At 37.7% G+C, this 19,340-nt stretch overlaps 4 protein-coding genes and 1 pseudogene across 4 annotated transcripts in view; all 5 read right to left on the minus strand.

Moving 5' to 3' along the window:
• Window positions 1-3,091: 3,091 nt before the first annotated feature.
• On the minus strand, window positions 3,092-4,610 carry LOC110153125 (interferon-inducible GTPase 5-like). Its single transcript, XM_020916999.2, is given in 5 exon segments — window positions 3,092-3,420; window positions 3,422-3,538; window positions 3,540-3,721; window positions 3,839-4,399; window positions 4,497-4,610. Coding segments are annotated over 4 exon segments (1,179 nt in total). The 5' UTR covers window positions 4,392-4,399; window positions 4,497-4,610; the 3' UTR covers window positions 3,092-3,093.
• A 3,621-nt stretch (window positions 4,611-8,231) lies between these two features.
• LOC110153124 (interferon-inducible GTPase 5-like) lies at window positions 8,232-9,891 on the minus strand. Its single transcript, XM_055164982.1, is given in 4 exon segments — window positions 8,232-9,036; window positions 9,121-9,334; window positions 9,336-9,682; window positions 9,780-9,891. Coding segments are annotated over 3 exon segments (858 nt in total). The 5' UTR covers window positions 9,675-9,682; window positions 9,780-9,891; the 3' UTR covers window positions 8,232-8,731.
• A 3,363-nt stretch (window positions 9,892-13,254) lies between these two features.
• Window positions 13,255-15,184, minus strand: LOC110153123 (interferon-inducible GTPase 5-like). The gene is given in 5 exon segments (XM_020916997.2): window positions 13,255-13,320; window positions 13,932-14,311; window positions 14,314-14,343; window positions 14,460-15,020; window positions 15,113-15,184. Coding segments are annotated over 4 exon segments (1,029 nt in total). The 5' UTR covers window positions 15,013-15,020; window positions 15,113-15,184.
• Window positions 15,185-16,675: 1,491 nt separating this feature from the next.
• Window positions 16,676-18,293, minus strand: LOC129412106 (interferon-inducible GTPase 5-like; annotated as a pseudogene).
• Window positions 18,294-19,213: 920 nt separating this feature from the next.
• LOC110163261 (carboxypeptidase O-like) overlaps window positions 19,214-19,340 on the minus strand; it is a 16,111-nt gene continuing 15,984 nt past the window's right edge. The window contains exon 9 of the mRNA XM_020928185.2: window positions 19,214-19,340. This exon is cut by the window's right edge and continues 191 nt beyond it. Coding sequence (XP_020783844.2) covers window positions 19,269-19,340 — 72 coding nt within the window. The 3' untranslated portion in view covers window positions 19,214-19,268.

The following is a 19,340-nucleotide window of genomic DNA, read 5'->3' on the forward strand; positions in this document are numbered from 1 at the left end:
TAAACTCAGACAGCAGATGGAGCTCGACAGTCCCGCCCACTTCACAGTCGATTCTGGTTCTGGAAGTAAATTCTCCATAAATTTTTCTCATAAACTTTTCAAATAATTTAAATATGAAGTGTTCAAAGCCATCACTGAGACTAACCAGAGGTTATTTAAGGCCACATAGTATATTTAAATACAAGATTTGGTCAAATGTTTTAAATATTAAATATTTTAAATCAATTATTGGCCTTGTGGTCATGTAGCTCAACAGCCCTGAGCTTTCAAACTTTTAATATTCTCTTCTTTTTTCCCCCCTAAGTCTATGAGAACAATTGATGAAAAATGTACTTCTGGAAGCAGGAGCCGACTGACACTGCTCAGCTCCACTGATATTTCTAATGGAATAATCTAACTGTAAAAGATACTATAGATTAATACACATCTTGTGTTTAGCTCAAAAAAGTCATTTGTAGGTCATGACTTCACAAATATCATATGAACCCAAGGAAGGTTACTCAACCTTCAGTCTTATAAATCACCACAAGAGCGCACACAAAAAACAGTGTGATGTCTACATATGCTTCTGAAATGATTTTTGAACTTCAGATTTTTGTTGTAATTCAGTGAGTTCTTGAGTTTAATCTCTGATAGAATTTTTGATTTCTGATTTCAATCCAGCTCTAACCACTGGTGGACACACTGGGGGGGTAAACTGTGTGCGACAGTGGCCCCTAAGAATTTATATGAAACAATAAATTTGACTTTTGTTGTGTGAGCAAGTTTTAGTGTATTGTAATTACACCACCATTCCTATAGAGGGCGCACATGTCCTGTGTTTTTCTGGGGTTTTGTTGATTTCAGCCTGAGTGTGTGTTTCTGAATGTGTGTGTTCCCCCCTCCATTTGTTTTTCTCTCCTTTTGCTCCTTTTTGCACACACAGGATTGTCCTCTCGGTTGGTTTAAACCTTGAGTAGTTTCACTGACCTTTATCTGATTTGTCTTTTCACTTCATGGTGTGTAATGTAAATCCATGATGACTTCTTACCTGTACTGACTAAGTTTTCATGTAGTAGTGTATTAGTAATCCTGTAGTTGTATACCTTATTTCATTAGTAATGTACTCAAATTAAAATAAAAAGGGAACTCCCCAAACATTTGACTCCTCATCCTGACTCCAAAACTTTGAGTGACAAGTTCTGTTTTTCTTTATGTGAGCTCAGCCTTTCAAACATGAGACAGGAACATTAAAGTGACAGCACTAGTCAGGTCAAAGGTCATGAATCATCACATAAAAAGAACCATGAAGAGTATGATGAGTTTGTAATGAACATGTTACATTTACCACACACTTTTACAAGCTCATTAATCATTGCTTTTATAAAAAAAATATGAAATCACACAGTCACTGTGTTACATTTCAGGAAATAAAAAAAAGCATAAGGTACAACATAACAGTTTGCAAAATAAAATAAAAAGCACATGGAATAATATTGAATCACACACATTTATTCATTTATCCAGAGCCTTTTTGTGTTGAAGTCACTTTCCTAAAGTTCTGGTGAAAACAGTTTGTGCGTCGTCAGCCAGAGTGTTAAGAATGTACTTCAGAGCTCTGTAAGTTGTGGCAAAAGACACACTCATTGCTACTGCTGTGCCAACAAATGGGATTAATTTGGTCACTTCTTCTAGAGCCATTGATGTTATGTATACTGCAGAGGTGCTTAACACCTTGATCATAAACTCATTGGAGATCTTTGCTCCAGCCAGTGGAGACTTCAACTCTTTTTTAAGTTCCTCCAGAGGGACACCAGACAAGCATGAGAGATTTACCAGCGCAGCATCACTAAGACCAGTAGAATTCTGACACTGTACAGTGAATGACACAATCAGAGTGATATCGACCCCAACAGAGAAACCAGGGACTGGTCCACCTGCTCCTGCTGCAGACATTACTGCCTTTAACAAAATTATTTTAAGCAACTTTTTTTTCTTCTTGTTGATGATGTCCAGGCTGATGTTGGGCAGAGCCAAGAGAAGAGCTTTCGACCTGGTTTAGACCTATTTATATATTTTGTTGTTTAAAAAAATAAATTGAATATATTACATGTATTAAACCGTCCTTTGCTGTTTGAACAGGATTAAATAAGTCACTCCACTTCTGTGATTCTAAATAAAATTGTAGGAAGGTGATAAGTTTCTAAGTTACTTGTAACTGAAAAAGAAACAAATAACTTGATTGTAAAGGTAATATTATAATTATAATACTCATTTTGATACCATAATTTTGATTCAAAAAAATAAAATAAAAATGCTTCAGTGTAATGTTGGGTTAAAAATAAGCAAATGATCATGTGCCAACAAGAGATTTTATTTTTAATACACAATGAGATACATGTTGTTTTAGACACTAAAAACCACTGGACACACGAGTCAAATCAGAGACTCATTAAAAACATTACCACCTGTAGCTCTGGTTTGAATAGACAGAGAATAGTAGCTCTGAAACTTAGTTTATATTCTAGCCTGTATGTAAAAAAAACAAAACATTTAACCTATTAAATCTAATGTTGTGATGGACAATTGATATTTTGCAGTGACATCAGTGATATTGCATTTGCAAACACTGTCAAAACATTTTTTTAAGTTTTAGAGTTTTGTCTGAAAACTATATATAAAAAAATACACCCATTACAAAAGGGATTTAAACCAAACATTTTCAGGAGCTGTTATCAGTACGAGTGTTCATGATTTGAAACTGAAAAACTGATTCTGTGAAGCGCCACAAACATTGAACTGAAAAACCTGAAAAGTTCTTATTATGTGTTTATTGTTGTTTAGACAGAAAACAAAGACTTGAGAGTCTGATGAGTTTATCATGAACATGTTACACTGAGTCCACTGTTTTATAAGATAATTATGTTTGTTTATCACTGCTTCTTTAACAGAAATGAAATCACACAGTCATTCATGTTACATTTCAGGATATAAAATCTAAATCAAATGCAAAGTCTACAAAATAAAATAGAAATTCTTATAATAAAAAGAACTGTAAGTAATATTAAATCACACACATTTATTTATTTATTCCAGAGACTTTCTGTGTTGCAGTCACTCTCTTAAGGCTCTGGTGAAAACAGTTTGTGCATCCTCAGACAGAGTGTTGAGAATGTATTTCAGAACTTTGAGTGTTGTTGTGTAAGACAAACCCATTGCTACTGCTGTGCCAACAAATGGGATGAATCTGATCACTTCTTCTGCTGCTGTTGATAATATGTATACTGCAGAGGAGGTTAAGAACCTGATTATAAGCTCTGTGGTTATTTGTTTTCCAGCCAATGGAGATTTCAACCCTTCCATTAACTCCTCCAGAGGCACACCAGACAAACGTGAGAGGTTTTGTAGTGCAGCAACACTAAGACCAAAAGAATTCCTGACACTCTTTTGTGAATGACATAATGATCGTGACATCGACCGCAGCAGATAAACCAGGGATTGGTACAGCTGCTCCTGCAGCAGACATTACTGCATTTAACAGAATCCATTTTTGTAGTTCTTTCTTTCTTCTTTTCGATGACGTCCAGGCTGATGTTGGGCAGAGCCAAGAGAAGAGCGTCTCTTTGGAGCTCGGGCAGGTTCTTCTCGAGGGTCTCACAAAGCAAAGGGAAGTCGTACAAATGAAGCTCAGGAGCAGACACCAGAAAAACCTCTGGAGACTCAATGTTCAGCTCTTTAAGATCTGCAGAGAAATAAAATTATAGAGTCAAAAACACAGAATAAATATTAAAACATTAACACAAAACAACATTATAAGAATGTAAATATAATCATTATGAAATGAAAATAAAAAAAGTACTTTTAATGCAGTCTTGTCTGATTTCCTGAAGGGTTTGATCTTTGTTCTTCTTGCGTCTTTCTGCATCTCTAATATTGTTGTCGATTTTTGAACGAATGAAGTAAAACTTTTTCTTCATCTTTTGAATTTCCAGAGCGAGTTTGGCGTCATTTTCTCTGAAGCGAGTGTCAGAGACGATAATGAAGAAATCAAACCTCTCAAAACCCATTTTCTTCAGATACTGATCAGCAGGAAATTTACTGGTGCCAATTCCAGGAAGATCCCAGATTGTAATTTTGGGATTGTTGGGGTAACTGTATTGTTTTGGCTCCATTGTTGTTTCTACTTCACCAACAGGAGCTGCTGCTTCATCATCATCACTGACGCCTCTTAAAGCGTTCACTAATGTTGATTTACCAGAGCCAGTTTCTCCTGTGATTGCAATGGTAATGGTTATGTTCTCCTTTTTTTCTAAGACATTTTTGGCCTTGGCAGCTGCCAAAACAAGATCTCCATTTTGCATCGCCTTTTTAACTTCTTCTATCTCCCAAGAGAGATCTTCAGAACTAGCCATGTTAGCTGCTAAAATAAATGATAAGATTTTAATTTCATGTAAATAGTTTTACATAGTATCACAACACATAAAATATATTTTATAATATTATTTTTTATTACTTACATAAATGTTGTTCAGCGTAAACAAAAGTGGTGATGAGCAGAAACAGGAAACTGTAGAAAAGTTGTTGAAAAGAAAACTTCAACTGTTCTCACATTCACAGTCTGGGCAGCTCCTCGTGTCTGGAGGATCTGGTGATACAACATCTCAACTTATACAAGTGGGTGTGTCGCACTGACCTTATATGGTCATTTTGAAATGTGATGCTTCAATGGACAAACAACAAAATGTTTTCAGATTAACAGTAAAATCTAACACAAACCAGTTTGATCAGTTTTGTTGAACTTTCTCTTATGGTGTGAGTGATGAACAGGCCATGTTGTAGTTTGTTACCAACAGAAGAATATTTACAGTGTTTTATCACCAGTGTTCAGACTGTGGTGATGTAAGAGTGTGTTAAATTGCCATGAAAAAACAGGGAGACAGAAACCAAAACTACTTTCACCACAGCAATAAAATCCAGGAAGAACTGAGAAGTGTGAACTGAAGCAAATACTTCATTCGGTGTGTTTTTCTATGTCTGTGTTTTCTCACTCAACAGGAGTTAAATTTAGCCTCTTTTAATAATTCAACTGAAGAAGTGTTAAAGTCTATAAGTGCTCAGGTTCAGCACTTGACAACAAATGAACATCATTTTTTGTTCAATAAAATTTAAAGTGTTAAATGTCAGAGGCTTGAGAGAAAACACCAAAAGAAAAACTATTTTTATGTTTAGTAAAAGAAAAATGACTAAATTATTTTCCTACAAGAAACTCATTTTCTTGAAAAGGATTTCAAATTCTGGAAAGTTTAATGAGGAAAACATTATTTCTGTCCTGGTAAATCAAACCAGACTCTAGGATTGATTTATGGTTAATCTCCATTAAATGTTTACAATATATAAAACAACTTCCACAGGGTCATGTCCCGCAGACGGATCATAAAGAAGATCAAAATCATGGAACTAATTCTATGGAGTCAGGTTCGTGTCTTTATTATCAGATAAATATCACGCCATTCACAAATACATTTCCTGCTCCAGAAACAAATATAACGACATTCACAGATATAATTCATGATTTACAAACATATTCAACAACATTCATAAAAGTATTTCTCGACTCAAAAGAAAAAGTTACATGATTCACAAATGTCAGTGAAGTGACATTTCTTTGTAAACTGATGAACCTGCATTTACAGACACTGTACATATTTATCACTGCCCTGTTGACACATTCCTGACAGTGATCAATGCACAAATGTGTTTTTTTAAACAGCCAATCGCATCAACTGAACTGTTGCATCCAGCGCCGACTGGTTGTGGATCTGGATACACTGGGTGAACTCCACCCCCCTCCCCTCCCCAGATGCTAGTCCTTTGAAATGTTTATACTGTGTTTGGACTATGTGCTGATGTCGGATGGTCTGGGGCTGTTCTTTTTTTTTTCTCCTTCTTCTATGTGTGTTTATTCCTGTCTGCTCCCTGTCTTCCAGTCCGGTCCACACAGTCTTCCCCATGTATTGTATTGTATGTTTGTGATGTATGGATGGAGTGACAGGTTCAGTTTTGATTCCTGTACATATGTATGTGTATGTACATGTACATGTGTATGTACATGTACATGTACATGTACATACACATGTACATGTACATGTACATGTGTACATGTACATGTGTAGTACATGTACATGTACATGTACATGTACATGTACATACACATGTACATGTACATGTGTACATACATATTCCAACTTGTGTGATGATTGGGTGAATATTTTAGGCCGCAGATGGTTCAGAAACTGCTGAAATTGCCGATCCTTTATAATGGCCTGACCTTTAATTGACCCGTGTGACCTCAAATGACCTCAGATCACAACTTTTTTTGTGTCATCGGGCACAGGGGCTTGACCCACAAACCAAATTTGGTGACAATCGGTCCATAAATGTCAGAATTATCGTGGGTGGACAGACACACACACACACACAAACACACCCCGACACACACACACACACACACACACACACACACACATACGCACACACACACACACACACACACACACACACACACACCACACACACACACACACACACACACACACACACACACACACACACACACACACACACACACACACACACACACACACACACACACACACACACACACACACACACACACACACAGGGTGAATACAAAACCTGGTCAAACCTTCGGGGACCAGGTAATAATGGATGGAGGGATGAAGGATGAATAAGAGAGATGGTGGAATGGGATGAGGTGTGTGGTGGAGGTGTGTTCACTGGCAGCAGCTTGTACCACAGAGAGGATGTGATATGAGGGATGGAGAGGTGAGGGGACATTAAATTAGTATAATTAGCAAGAGCAGCACTAGCATGGTAGATAAAGAGCCAAGGAAGCGATAATGACACGATATAAACAATTAAAGACAACAAATGTGGAGAAAGTGTGAGCCAGTGAGACATGAGAGCTGCTGTAGAATGATGTGAGCCAGCAGACACAGCATGAACATGAGCAGGAGTTAGAGGCGAGATGGCGAGAGCATCTCTGTATGACACAGAGAGATGGAACAGACACATGAACTGTCATGGGCAGAAATACCATGAGAAAGTGAGAAATTGCCTGATATAAGGAGAAGAATATTAGAAACTGTGTGTTTCTTGATGTACTAGAAGCAAGAGAATGAGAAGAAGGGATGAAGGGATACTAGAATACATCATTTGTCCCAATTTCATAAATTCAACTTGTAGCCAATTTTAAAATGTGACAATACCAAATAAAAGAAAATCAGTTTAAATAGTTTAATTAGTTCAAATAACTTTAAAAATAATCCATTCAGGGCCATGGTGTCAAAGAAAGTTGAATATAAATGTTGCTATTGTGCATCTTTTGGTACCAATTTTATATATTTATTTACATAACTTTCTATGAAATGACAATTTTGTCAAGATTTTTTTTTCATAATTATCCAGTATAAACAAAGGCCAAAGATGAAATGAGAGACATAAAGTTTGTTCTTTCTGTAGTGATCAGAGAGATAGCGTCCCAATGACAGGTACGGCTCAGGGTTTGGTAAACCCAAGTTCCCAGAAAGAATAAGGATGTTATTAAAGAAAAACTGATGTTTCAGCTCAGATTTAAGGTTTCTGCAGACACTAAACTTCAGAGGCTTGGTGGACCCAGTAAACATCAATAGAATTTCATGAAATTTCTCACAGAACTTTACTTTGGCAAGTGTAAAATATTGATACTAGGTACAGATTGATTTTCAAAAATGTTTCAAAAAGTTGGGCAAATGATGCACCCAAAGCGATACATGTGCATGGGGATTCAGCGCAGCAGACAGAAGATTAATTTTAACAGCCACAAGAGGTTATACAACCTGACCCCCACCAGGGGAAACTGTGAGACTCTGAATGGAGTTTACACTCCTGATACAGAGTTTTAGAGGCAGCTGTGTGGTAAACGTGGCAGCTGCATTTTCACTCTTGGCATCAGGTTAGAGCAGATACAGTAATGGGTTTGAAAAACAGTTATTTTTTACAGAGAATCCTACATCGAGCCCCTTTAAAATGCCTGAATGTAGATTAAGTGAAAACTACACAAGGAAACTAAGAACCTTTAAAAATCAAGAAGGGTTCCTCTTGTATCATTATTATAATAAGACATCCAATAATACACACACAGATTCACCAAACTAATAAAGAATTCAGATTACGATCAGGCCGATGTTGGATTCAGTTTAATTATTTATTATTGCATCTATAGATATGAAGTCATATGTTAATTCATGTTACGTTTCAGGAAATTAAACACAAACTATCAAATATAACATCGTCTATGATCATTCTGAAAAATAACAATAAAAAAGCACATGAAGAAATATTGATTCAAACACACATTTATTTGAGTCACTTTTCCAGGGCTCTGGTGAAAACAGTTTGTGTATCCTCAGCGACACTGTTGAGAATGTACTTCAGAACTCTGTAAGTTGTGGTAAAAAACACACCCATAACAAATACTTTGCCAACTGCAGGGATCCACCTGCTCACTTCTTCTACTACTACTGTTGATGTTATGTATGATGCTGAGGTGCTTAACACCTTGACCACAACTTCTTGGATAATTTTTTTCCAGACTTGTGCAGATTTCAACTTTTCTTTAAGCTCCTCCAGAGGCACATCAGACAAGTATGAGAGATTCTGCAGAGCCTCATCACTAAGACCAAAGGATTTTTTACAGGATGAAGTGAATGACACAATGAGAGCGACATCGATCACAGCAGATAAACCAGGGACTGATACACCTGCCCCTATGGCAGACACTGCTGCCTGTGAACACAATAAATGTATGTATGTTATTTTTCTTCTTGGTGATGATGTTCAAACTGATGTTGAGCAGAGCCAAGAGAAGAGCGTCTCTTTGGAGCTCGGGCAGGTCCAGCTCGAGGGTCTCACAAAGAAAATGGAAGTCGTACAAATGAAGCTCAGGAGCAGACACCAGAAAAACCTTTGGAGACTGAATGTTCAGCTCTTTAAGATCTGCAGAGACAAAACTGTAATGTCAAAAACACAGAATGAATATTAAAACATTAACACAATGAATGAAAATAAAAAGTGCAGTACTTTTAATGCAGTCTTGTCTGATTTCCTGAAGGGTTTGATCTTTGTCCTTCTTGCGTCTTTCTGCAGCTCTAATATTGTTGTCGATTTTTGAACGAATGAAGTAAAACTTTTTCTTCATCTTTTGAATTTCCAGAGCGAGTTTGGCATCATTTTCTCTGAAGCGAGAGTCAGAGACGATAATGAAGAAATCAAACCTCTCAAAACCCACTTTCCTTCAGATACTGATCAGCAGGATAATGACTAGAGCCAATTCCAGGAAGATCCCAGATTGTAATATTGGGATTGTTGCGGTAACTGTATTGTTTTGGCTCCAGTGTTGTTTCCTCGACACCGACAGGAGCTGCTGCTTCATCATCATCACTGACGCCTCTTAAAGCGTTCACTAAGGTTGATTTACCAGAGCCACGTTCTCCTGTGATTGCAATGGTAATGGATGTATTCTTCTTTTTTTCTAAGACATTTTTGGCCTTGACAGTTGCCAAAACAAGATCTCCATTTTGCATCGCCACTTGAACTTGTTCCATCTCTGGAGATAAATCATCACAATTATCCATGTTAGCTGCTAAAATAAATGTGAAGATTTTAATTTCATGTAAAAATAGTATTACACATCACAACACATAAAGAGTATATTTTATAACATTTATTTTATTACTTACAGAAATGTCGTTCAGCTTAACACGTGGTGATGAGCAGAAACAGGAAACTGTAGAAAAGTTAATGAAAACTTGAACTGTTCTCACATTCACAGTCTGGGCAGCTCCTCGTGTCTGGAGGATCTGGTGATACAAACACTTCAACTCGTACAAGTGGGTGTGTCGCACTGACCTTATATGGTCATTTTGAAATGTGGCCAACAATGGGCAAACAACAACAAAATGTTTTCAGATTAACAGTCAAATCTAAAACAAACCAGTGACCAGTCTTACATCTGAACACTTGAACTTTATGAACTATGGTGTGTCAGGCTGTATTAAACAGTTTACTGCCAACAGAAGAACATTTATAGTATTTTATCTGTGGTGTTGTAAGGTTGTATTAAAATTGCCATGTAAAACAGAGACAGAAACTAAAACTACTTTGACCACAGAGATCAAATCCAACACAGACACAAAATATTTGGTGGGGACATTTTCTAACTTTTATTTATCACTGTGGGTGTGACAAAAATAAAAATAATGATCACAACTCTAGAAATGTTTTTGGATCAACATTATGACAGTTTCAGAAAATAACAACTCTGTAACATGATCCACTTGAGCAGAGTGAGCAGCAGCGCCCCCCACAGGGCGTCTGCAGTACGAGCAGGAGATTTGCTGAAGGTTTAACTTCTATTACTTTTATACATTTTATAGTTGTGTATTTGAAAACACTCCAACTAAAAGCCATAAAACTATGAAACAAACAAAGACGTCCACCAAGGCACTGTCCCTCTCTCGCAATACTGAGACAGAATGTCCAAAACCCAAAACATTTAGTCCTGGTGTTAAATGTTTTATACATTGGTCCATAAACAGTGACATGTGCTGATTGTACAGATTAAACTTTACTGCCCCCTGCTGGTGCCTCACACTTTATGGAAGATTATAAATGTTGCAGGTGAATGTAAAGGGAATATTACAATGAATGAAACAAAAACACTTATATGTGATTTAAGTGGCTGCTGTCGTTTTAAATCATACGTTGGGTTTGTTTTGTTTTATTATTTTAATCTGTTAAAGTTTGACATTTTGTGTATGAATGAAATCGAGGTTAGAGTTCAGATTACAATGTCTTATTTAAATATTTGTGTTGTTTAAAAAAAATTAAAATATAATATATATTACATGTATTTAAACCGTCCTTTGCTGTTTGATTAAACAAGTATTTTGATTCACAGAAACAAAATGCTTCATTGTAATGCTGCATTAATGCAGAGGCCCTAAAGTTCCCTTAGAAAATAAGTAAATTATCTTCTGTGAACAAAAGATACCTGCTGTTTTGGACACTAAAAACCACTGGACACACATGAGTCAAATCAGAGACTCATTAAAAACATTACCACGTGTAGCTCTGGTTTGAATAGACTGTGAACTGTAGCTCTGAAATTAGTTTATATTCTAGCCCAGGGATGGGATGGGCAAACTACGGCCCGGGGGCCATATGCGGCCCTTTAAACCTTTTAATCCGGCCCGCCGAACTTGAATAAATAATAATAAACCTTGTTAATGTTTTATTTTTCCTGCATTTCCGGCGTTTCCCAGTAGACGGCGCACTATATATACATTGAGGTGCGGGGGCTTCTGTTGGCCGCAATGCTTTATGGGAAAGTACTGACAGGAGTCATTTTCAGGCGGCGTATTCGGACCATGAATGAGGTACAAGTGTTCAAGACATAAGATTGCACTAATTAAGGACAAAGGGTGTACAAATTAAATCTCAATAATTCAGTCACTATATCAATGCTTCCTAATATGTGAGTCAGTCAGTCTGTTTGCAGAGAAGTCCAGTCCCCAGGTTCCAGGCCACGGCTCAATGATGATCAGATTAGCCAGCATGGCTAGGTTGCGGGCCGACCGAGCATGCGCAGTAGTGCTCTTTTCTCCACAGGCACACGCGAATGCGACCACACGCACGGAGCGCGGGCTCGTGTATCACGTGATCGTTTTGACCAATCAGAGCGAGAGGAGCTAGAGCGGAGCCGGAGCTAACGAATATAAAGCGTTTTTTTAAGACAACTGAAGGATTTTGAGCGAGAAAAAGTTTATGATCTAAAAATAGGTAAAAATCGCCAACAAATCCGATATGTTTGAAAGCTGTAGGTGATGTCAGACGAACACGAGCAGTTTGTGATCACATTGCCTCTATGAGAAAAATCTTGTTTCGGCCCATGGGATTTTTTCTGCTGAAGTTCCAGTGAGTCACTACGTCAACTGGAGGCAGAAACAAGCAGCAATACTGTATCCAGTTATTTAGTGCCCGGTGACCTTATGCAGCCGTTCAAACTGACCCACAGAACTTGACCAAATTATAATAAATAAACCTTACTGCTGTTTTATCTTTCTTGCATTTCCGGCGTTTCCCGGTAGATGGCGCATTGAGGTGCGGCGTCTTCTGTTGGCCGCAATGCTTTATGGGAAAGTATTGACAGGAGTCATTTCGGGCGATGTATTCGGACCATGAATGAGGTAGAAGTGTTCAAGACATAAGGCTGCACTGTTTCCACTTCCATGTAAAAAAACTGTGTAAAACGAAGTCATAAAACCCATATTCACTGTAATAGAAAGTCTTGAAGTCTGTATAATGTCTATGCGCTCAGTCTTAGTGCTCGGGACACATGTTTGCCTTTGTTGTGCAGTGGGGCAGACCTCATTTCACTTTTCATGAGTTCTGGAACTTACATGTCTGAAAGTTGCAGCGCGTCCTACATGAGGGTAAATACGAGTGCAATGGAGCCGGGCTCTGAACACGTCATGTTCCGTCTTCTGTCCGGCCCGTCAGTCAAATTTTAGAACCCTATGTGGCCCCCGAGCCAAAAAGTTTGCCCGCCCCTGTTCTAGCCTGTATGTAAAAAAAACTAAACAAAAAAACATTTAGCCTATTAAATCTAAAGTTGTGATGGACAACTTTTTGCAATTTTACAGCGACATCAGTGACACTGTGTTTGCAAACACTACCAAAACATTTTTTTAAGATTGTCTGAAAACTCAAGAAAAAATAGGCCCATTACAAAAGGGATTTAAACAAAACACTTTCAGGAGCTGTTATCAATATGAGTGTTCAAGATCTAACTGAAAAACATTGAACCACAAACACTGAACTGAAAAACCTGAAAAGTTCTTATTAGATGTTTATTGTAGTTTAGACAAAAAATGAATAAAGACTTCAGAGTCTGATGAGTTTGTCATGAACATGTTACACTGAGTCCACTGTTTTATAAGATAATTATCTTTGTTTATCACTGCTTCTTTAACAGAAATGAAATCACACAGTCATTCATGTTACATTTAAGGATATTAAACACAAAAAAATGCAAATGCAATTTAACAATCTACAAAATAAAACAGAAATTCTTATAATCAAAAAGCACATTAAATATATAAAATCACACATTTATTTATTTATTCAGAGACTTTCTGTGTTGCAGTCACTCTCTTAAGGCTCTGGTGAAAACAGTTTGTGCGTTGTCAGCTTCTCCTGGAGGCAGCCTAAACAGAGGATCTTAAGAAAGAGACTTGGAGAGTTAGATCAGTTCTCATACATGTCTCTTTATTAAGTTCAGGCAGATTCAGGTCTCAAGATTCAAGTTGATTCAGCATGATTTTGCCTACACGGCGTCTCTCTGTGCGTCGGTCGTCCCTCGACAACGCGGTCGGCGTTCCCCCACTGATGCACAGAAAAACTGGGTGCCTTTTATACCAGCATAACTGTTGAGTTAACATCTTCATGGAAACATACACAGCACTTTGTCCCAACACGTGTCCCATAACAGACTGGCAGATGCTAAAGGTTGGAGATACACCCCTTATCTGTCCCATATACATTCACCATTGACACTCCAAAGTCCAAAAACATACACAGCATGTAACAGGGCAAATTACAGGGCGTATTAACATATGAATGAAACTTTAAAAACACAGGGTAGAAGCCCACAGTGTCCTCAGACAGTGTTGAGAATGTAGTTCAGAGCTTTGAGTGTTGTTGTGTAAGACAAACCCACTGCTACTGCTGAGCCAACAAATGGGATCCATCTGATCACTTTCTTCTACTGTTGTTGATGTTATTTTTACTGCAGAGGAGGTTAGCACCTTTATCACAAGGTCTTTGGTTACTTGTTTTCCAGCCAATGGAGATTTCAACTCTTTCAATAACTCCTCCAGAGGCACATCAGACAAACATGAGAGGTTTTGTAGTGCTGCAGGGCTAAGACCAAAGGAATCCTGACACTCTTTTGTGAATGACACAATGATCCCGACATCGATCAGACCAGATAAACCAGGGAATGGAACACCTGCTCCTGCAGCAGACATTACTGCCTTTAACAGAATCCATTTTTGTAGTTCTTTTTTCTTCTTGTTGATGACGTCCAGGCTGATGTTGGGCAGAGCCAAGAGAAGAGCGTCTCTTTGGAGCTCGGGCAGGTCCAGCTCGAGGGTCTCACAAAGCAAAGGGAAGTCGTACAAATGAAGCTCATGAGCAGACACCAGAAAACCTCTGGAGACTCAATGTTCAGCTCTTTAAGATCTGCAGAGAAATAAAATTATAGAGTCAAAAACACGGAATAAATATTAACACATTAACACAACACAACATTATAAGAATGTAAATATAATCATTATGAAATGAAAATAAAAAAGTACTTTGAATGCAGTTGTCTCTGATTTCCTGAAGGGTTTGATCTTTGTCCTTCTGGCGTCTTTCTGCGTCTCTTATATTGTTGTCGATTTTTGCACAAATGAAGTAAAACTTTTTCTTCATCTTTTGAATTTCCAGAGCGAGTTTGGCGTCATTTTCTCTGAAGCGAGTGTCAGAGACGATAATGAAGAAATCAAACTTTTCAAAACGCATTTTCTTCAGATACTGATCAGCAGGAAATTTAATGGAGCCAATTCCAGGAAGATCCCAGATTCTAATTTTGGGATTGTTGGGGTAACTGTATTCAGTTGGCTCCTTTGTTGTTTCTACTTCACCAACAGGAGCTGCTGCTTCATCATCATCACTGACGCCTCTTAAAGTGTTCACTAATGTTAAATTACCAGATCCACGTTCTCCTGTGATTGCAATGGTAAGAGATGTATTCTCCTTTTTTTCTAAGACATTTTTGGCCTTGGCAGCTGCCAAAACAAGATCTCCATTTTGCATCGCCACTTTAACTTCCTCTATCTCGTAAGAAAGATCTTCAGAATTAGCCATGTTAGCTGCTAAAATAAATTATACAATATTAATTACCTGTAAATAGTGTTACATGGTATCACATAAAATATATTTTATAATATTATTTTTTATTACTTACAGAAGTTGATGAAAAGAAAACTTCAACTGTTCTCACATTCACAGTCTGGGCAGCTCCTCGTGTCTGGAGGATCTGGTGATACAAACACTTCAACTCATGCAAATCGTACTGATGTTATATGTTTTCAGATCAATAGTAAAATCTAACACAAACCAGTTTAACCAGTCTTAAATCTGAACTTTATGAACCATGGTGTGAGTGATACTAAACAGGTCATATTGTCCAGTTTGCTGCCAAAGTTTACAGTGTTTTATCACCAGTGTTCAGACTGTGGAGCTGTAAGAGTTTGATAAAAAGCCACGAAAAACAGGGAAACAAAAACCAAAACTACTTTCACCACAGCGATCAAATCCAGGAAGAACTGAACTGAACTGACCTGTGAACCGAAGCAAATACGCATCATTGGGTGTGTGTGTTTTTATGTGTTTTCTCACTCAACAGGAGTTAAATTTTACCTCTTTTGATAATGCAACTTAAGAAGTGTTAAATATATAAATCATTAAAGTCCATGAGCGCTTAGGTCCAACACTTGATGACAACAAATGAACAAAATTTTTTTTGTTCTATAAAATAAAATGTGTTAAATGTCAGAGGCTTGAGAGACAATACCAAAACAAAACCAATTTTTATGTTTAGTAAAAGAAAAATGTTGAAATTATTTTCCTTCAAGAAACTCGTTCTCATGAAAAGGATTTCAAATTCTGGAAATGTTACACCGGATCATCCCCCGCAGACTGATCATCAAGCAAATCAAAACTGTGGAACTAATTCTGATAATGGAAGTTTTGCTCAGTCCAAATCCTAATGAAGAAGAAGAAATTGAGAATAAACAATTGAAAGAGGAAATTGACAAATATTTAGATACAGATTATAAGATCTTTGCCTCAGTTTTGGCCAAAAGGATAAAATATGAACTTCAGGAAATAATCAGTGAAACACAAATGGAGTTCATGCCAAACAGACATACACCACAAAGCTACTAAACCACGTTGGTGTGTTCTGTAATTATATACAGCTTGTATTCAAGATCGTGTTCTTTCGATCATTACCCAAAGCTCATGACTGTAGGTGAGAACATAACCAGAGACCTAAACCAGGACTAAACCAGGACTAAACCAGGACTAAACCAGGAGCCATAACTGAGGGTACGAACATAAATTGATCAACTTCATCACCACAATGGTCCGATACAGCGACCTCTGCTGACAAACAACAGAAACTATGAAAAATCAGGGCTGTTTTGGCGCCTGACGATGACTCGCCCACGTGAGTAACACCAGAGGCTCGGTAGAAAACATCACTAGTAGCACCGTGAGTGATTATGTTAATGACCACGTAATAAACATTTATTAAACTGAACATTATGCTGGGCAGATTGCACCAAAAAAATAGACAACATCACAAATCCTCGTGACATTGACAGACTGCAAGTTAGATAGAAGAGAAATTATGCAACTTTAAAAATGAGAGAGGTTATTATGAGTTTATTATGAACATGATACATTTAGTTTGCTAATTTACTAAATTCGTGTTACACAAACACAAAAAAAAAAATCAGGCAAAACATCAAAGTCTACAAAATAAAATTGAAATTATAATATTCAAGAAGCACATGAAGTAATATTGAATCACTCACACATTTATTCATTCCTCCAGAGCTTTTCTGTGTTGAAGTCACTTTCCTAAAGTTCTGGTGAAAACAGTTTGTGCATCTTCAGCCAGACTGTTGAGAAAGTATTCCAGAGCTCTGTAAGTAGTGGTAAAAGACAAACCCATTGCCACAGGTTTGCCAACTGCAGGGATGAATCTGCTCACTTCTTCCAGGGCCAGTGATAGTATGTATACTGCAGAGGTGCTTAACACCTTGATCATAAAGCTCTTTGCTTATTTGTGTGGCAGCCAATGGAGACTTCAACTCTTTCATTAAGTCCTCCAGAGGCACACGAGACAAATGTGAGAGATTTTCCAGAGCTGCAGCACTAAGACCAAAGGATTTCTGACATTTTACAGCAAATGACACAATGAGACCTACATCAACTGCAGCAGAGAAACCAGGGACTGGTACAGCTGCTCACTGCTGCAGACATTGCTGCCTTTAACAGAATTATTTTATGTAACTCTTTTTTCTTCTTGTTGATGATGTCCAGGCTGATGTTGGGCAGAGCCAAGAGAAGAGCGTCTCTTTGGAGCTCGGGCAGGTCCTTCTGGAGGGTTTCACAAAACAAAGGGAAGTCGTACAAATGAAGCTCAGGACTTGACACCAGAAACACTTTGAGACTCAATGTTCAGCTCTTTAAGATCTGCATACAAACAAAATTATAGTGTTAAAAACAGAATTAATATGAACACAGATTATAAGAATGAAAATATGATGTAATCAATATGTAATAAAAAAATTAAAGATACTGTACTTTTAATGCAGTCATCTCTGATTTTCTGAAGGGTTTGTTTTTTGTTAAACTCCCTCTGGCTTCTTTCTGCGTCTCTTATATTGTTGTCGATTTTTGAACGAATGAAGTAAAACTTTTTCTTCATCTTTTGAATTTCCAGAGCGAGTTTGGCGTCGTTTTCTCTGAAGCGAGTGTCAGAGACGATAATGAAGAAATCAAACTTCTCAAACCCACTTTCTTCAGATACTTTTTCGCAGGAAATTTCCTGGAGCCAATCCCAGGAAGATCCCAGATTCTAATTTTGGGATTGTTTGGGTAACTGTATTGTTTTGGTTCCACTGTGGTTTCCTCGACACCGACAGGAGCTGCTGCTTCGTCTCTGTCACTGACGCCTCTTAAAGCGTTCACTAAGGTTGATTTACCAGAGCCACTTTCTCCTGTAATGGCAATGTCAAGAGTTGTATTCTTCTTTTTTTCTAAGACATTTTCTGCACAGGCTGCTGCCAAAACAAGATCTCCATTTTGTATTGCCACTTTAACTTCTTCCATCTCGGGAGATAAATCTTCATAATTATCCATTTTAGTAGCTAAAATAAATGAAAATTTTAAATATAATTTGCATTACAAATGCAAATAAGTGTAAACAAAATTTACAACAAAAAAGAATAGTTTGATAATACTTACAGAAATGTTGGTGAAATGATGGTGAGCACAAACAGCAGTAGAAAAGTTACTGAAAAATAATCTTCAACTGTCTTCAAAGTCACAGTCCAGGCTCATGTCTGGAGGAGCTGCTGACAGATACGAGATAAGAAAGACCTACTGATGCAAGTGAGTGTGTTTTGTTCTTCGTCTCATTATGGTAAAAGTGCTGCCAACCAGACCATTTCACTGTTATAGCTTCATCAACATAAATTCCTTTTTGAGAAATTTGCTTTTCTGTATTTTATTTTATTATTTGAATATGTAGTATGTAAATGTTTTTTCTCTCACAAACACAAACTCAAAATAAAACGACTCAATCAATCATAAATAATACATTATTTTCTAGTCAGTATATTCTGACAGTGAAGTTGCAAGGGTCACGACATTAGGCCTGAAACTAAACATTATCATTATAAAGCAGAGGTGGGCAAACTTTTTGGCTCGCGGGCCACATAGGGTCCTAAAATTTGCCTGAAGGGCCGGACAGAACACAAGACATGACGCGTTAAGAGCTCAGCTGCATTATATTCCTCTTTTGGCTTATGTAGGAAGTGCACTACGCGCTACGACATCACCGTGAAAGATCAGAACACACAAAAACCAACAGATCCACTCCACTGCGCGGCACAGGTGAAAGTGACTTGTGAGGAATTAGATTTTACAAAGAAACAGAACCCACGCTGCACAGTCACGGGCGATTCAACAAGACTCTCAAGACATTCTGTGTGTTTAGTCTCATAACACGACGTCTATAAAGTTCTCGTTTTTAATTTTTACCAACTTAAAATGGAAGCAGTGCAAAGTTATATCTTGAACACCACTACTTCACTCACTTCACACATACTTTAACTCCTGTAAGAACACTTTCCCATAAAGCATTGCGGCCAACATAATACGCCGCACCTCAATGTATATTTATATAGTGCGCCATCTACTGGGAAACGCATGAAAAATAAAACATCAACAAGGTTTATTATTGTAATTTATTCCAGTTTGGCGGGCCGGATTAAAAGGTTTAAAGGGCCGCATATGGCCCCCGGGCCGTAGTTTGCCCACCCCTGCTATAACATGATCCACTTGAGCAGAGTGAGCAGCAGCGCCCCCCACAGGGCGTCTGCAGTACGAGCAGGAGA

Source organism: Boleophthalmus pectinirostris, unplaced genomic scaffold (genome assembly GCF_026225935.1).
Source record: "Boleophthalmus pectinirostris isolate CB_2022bp ecotype Guang Dong unplaced genomic scaffold, ASM2622593v1 HiC_scaffold_11, whole genome shotgun sequence".
Taxonomy (NCBI): domain Eukaryota; kingdom Metazoa; phylum Chordata; class Actinopteri; order Gobiiformes; family Gobiidae; genus Boleophthalmus; species Boleophthalmus pectinirostris.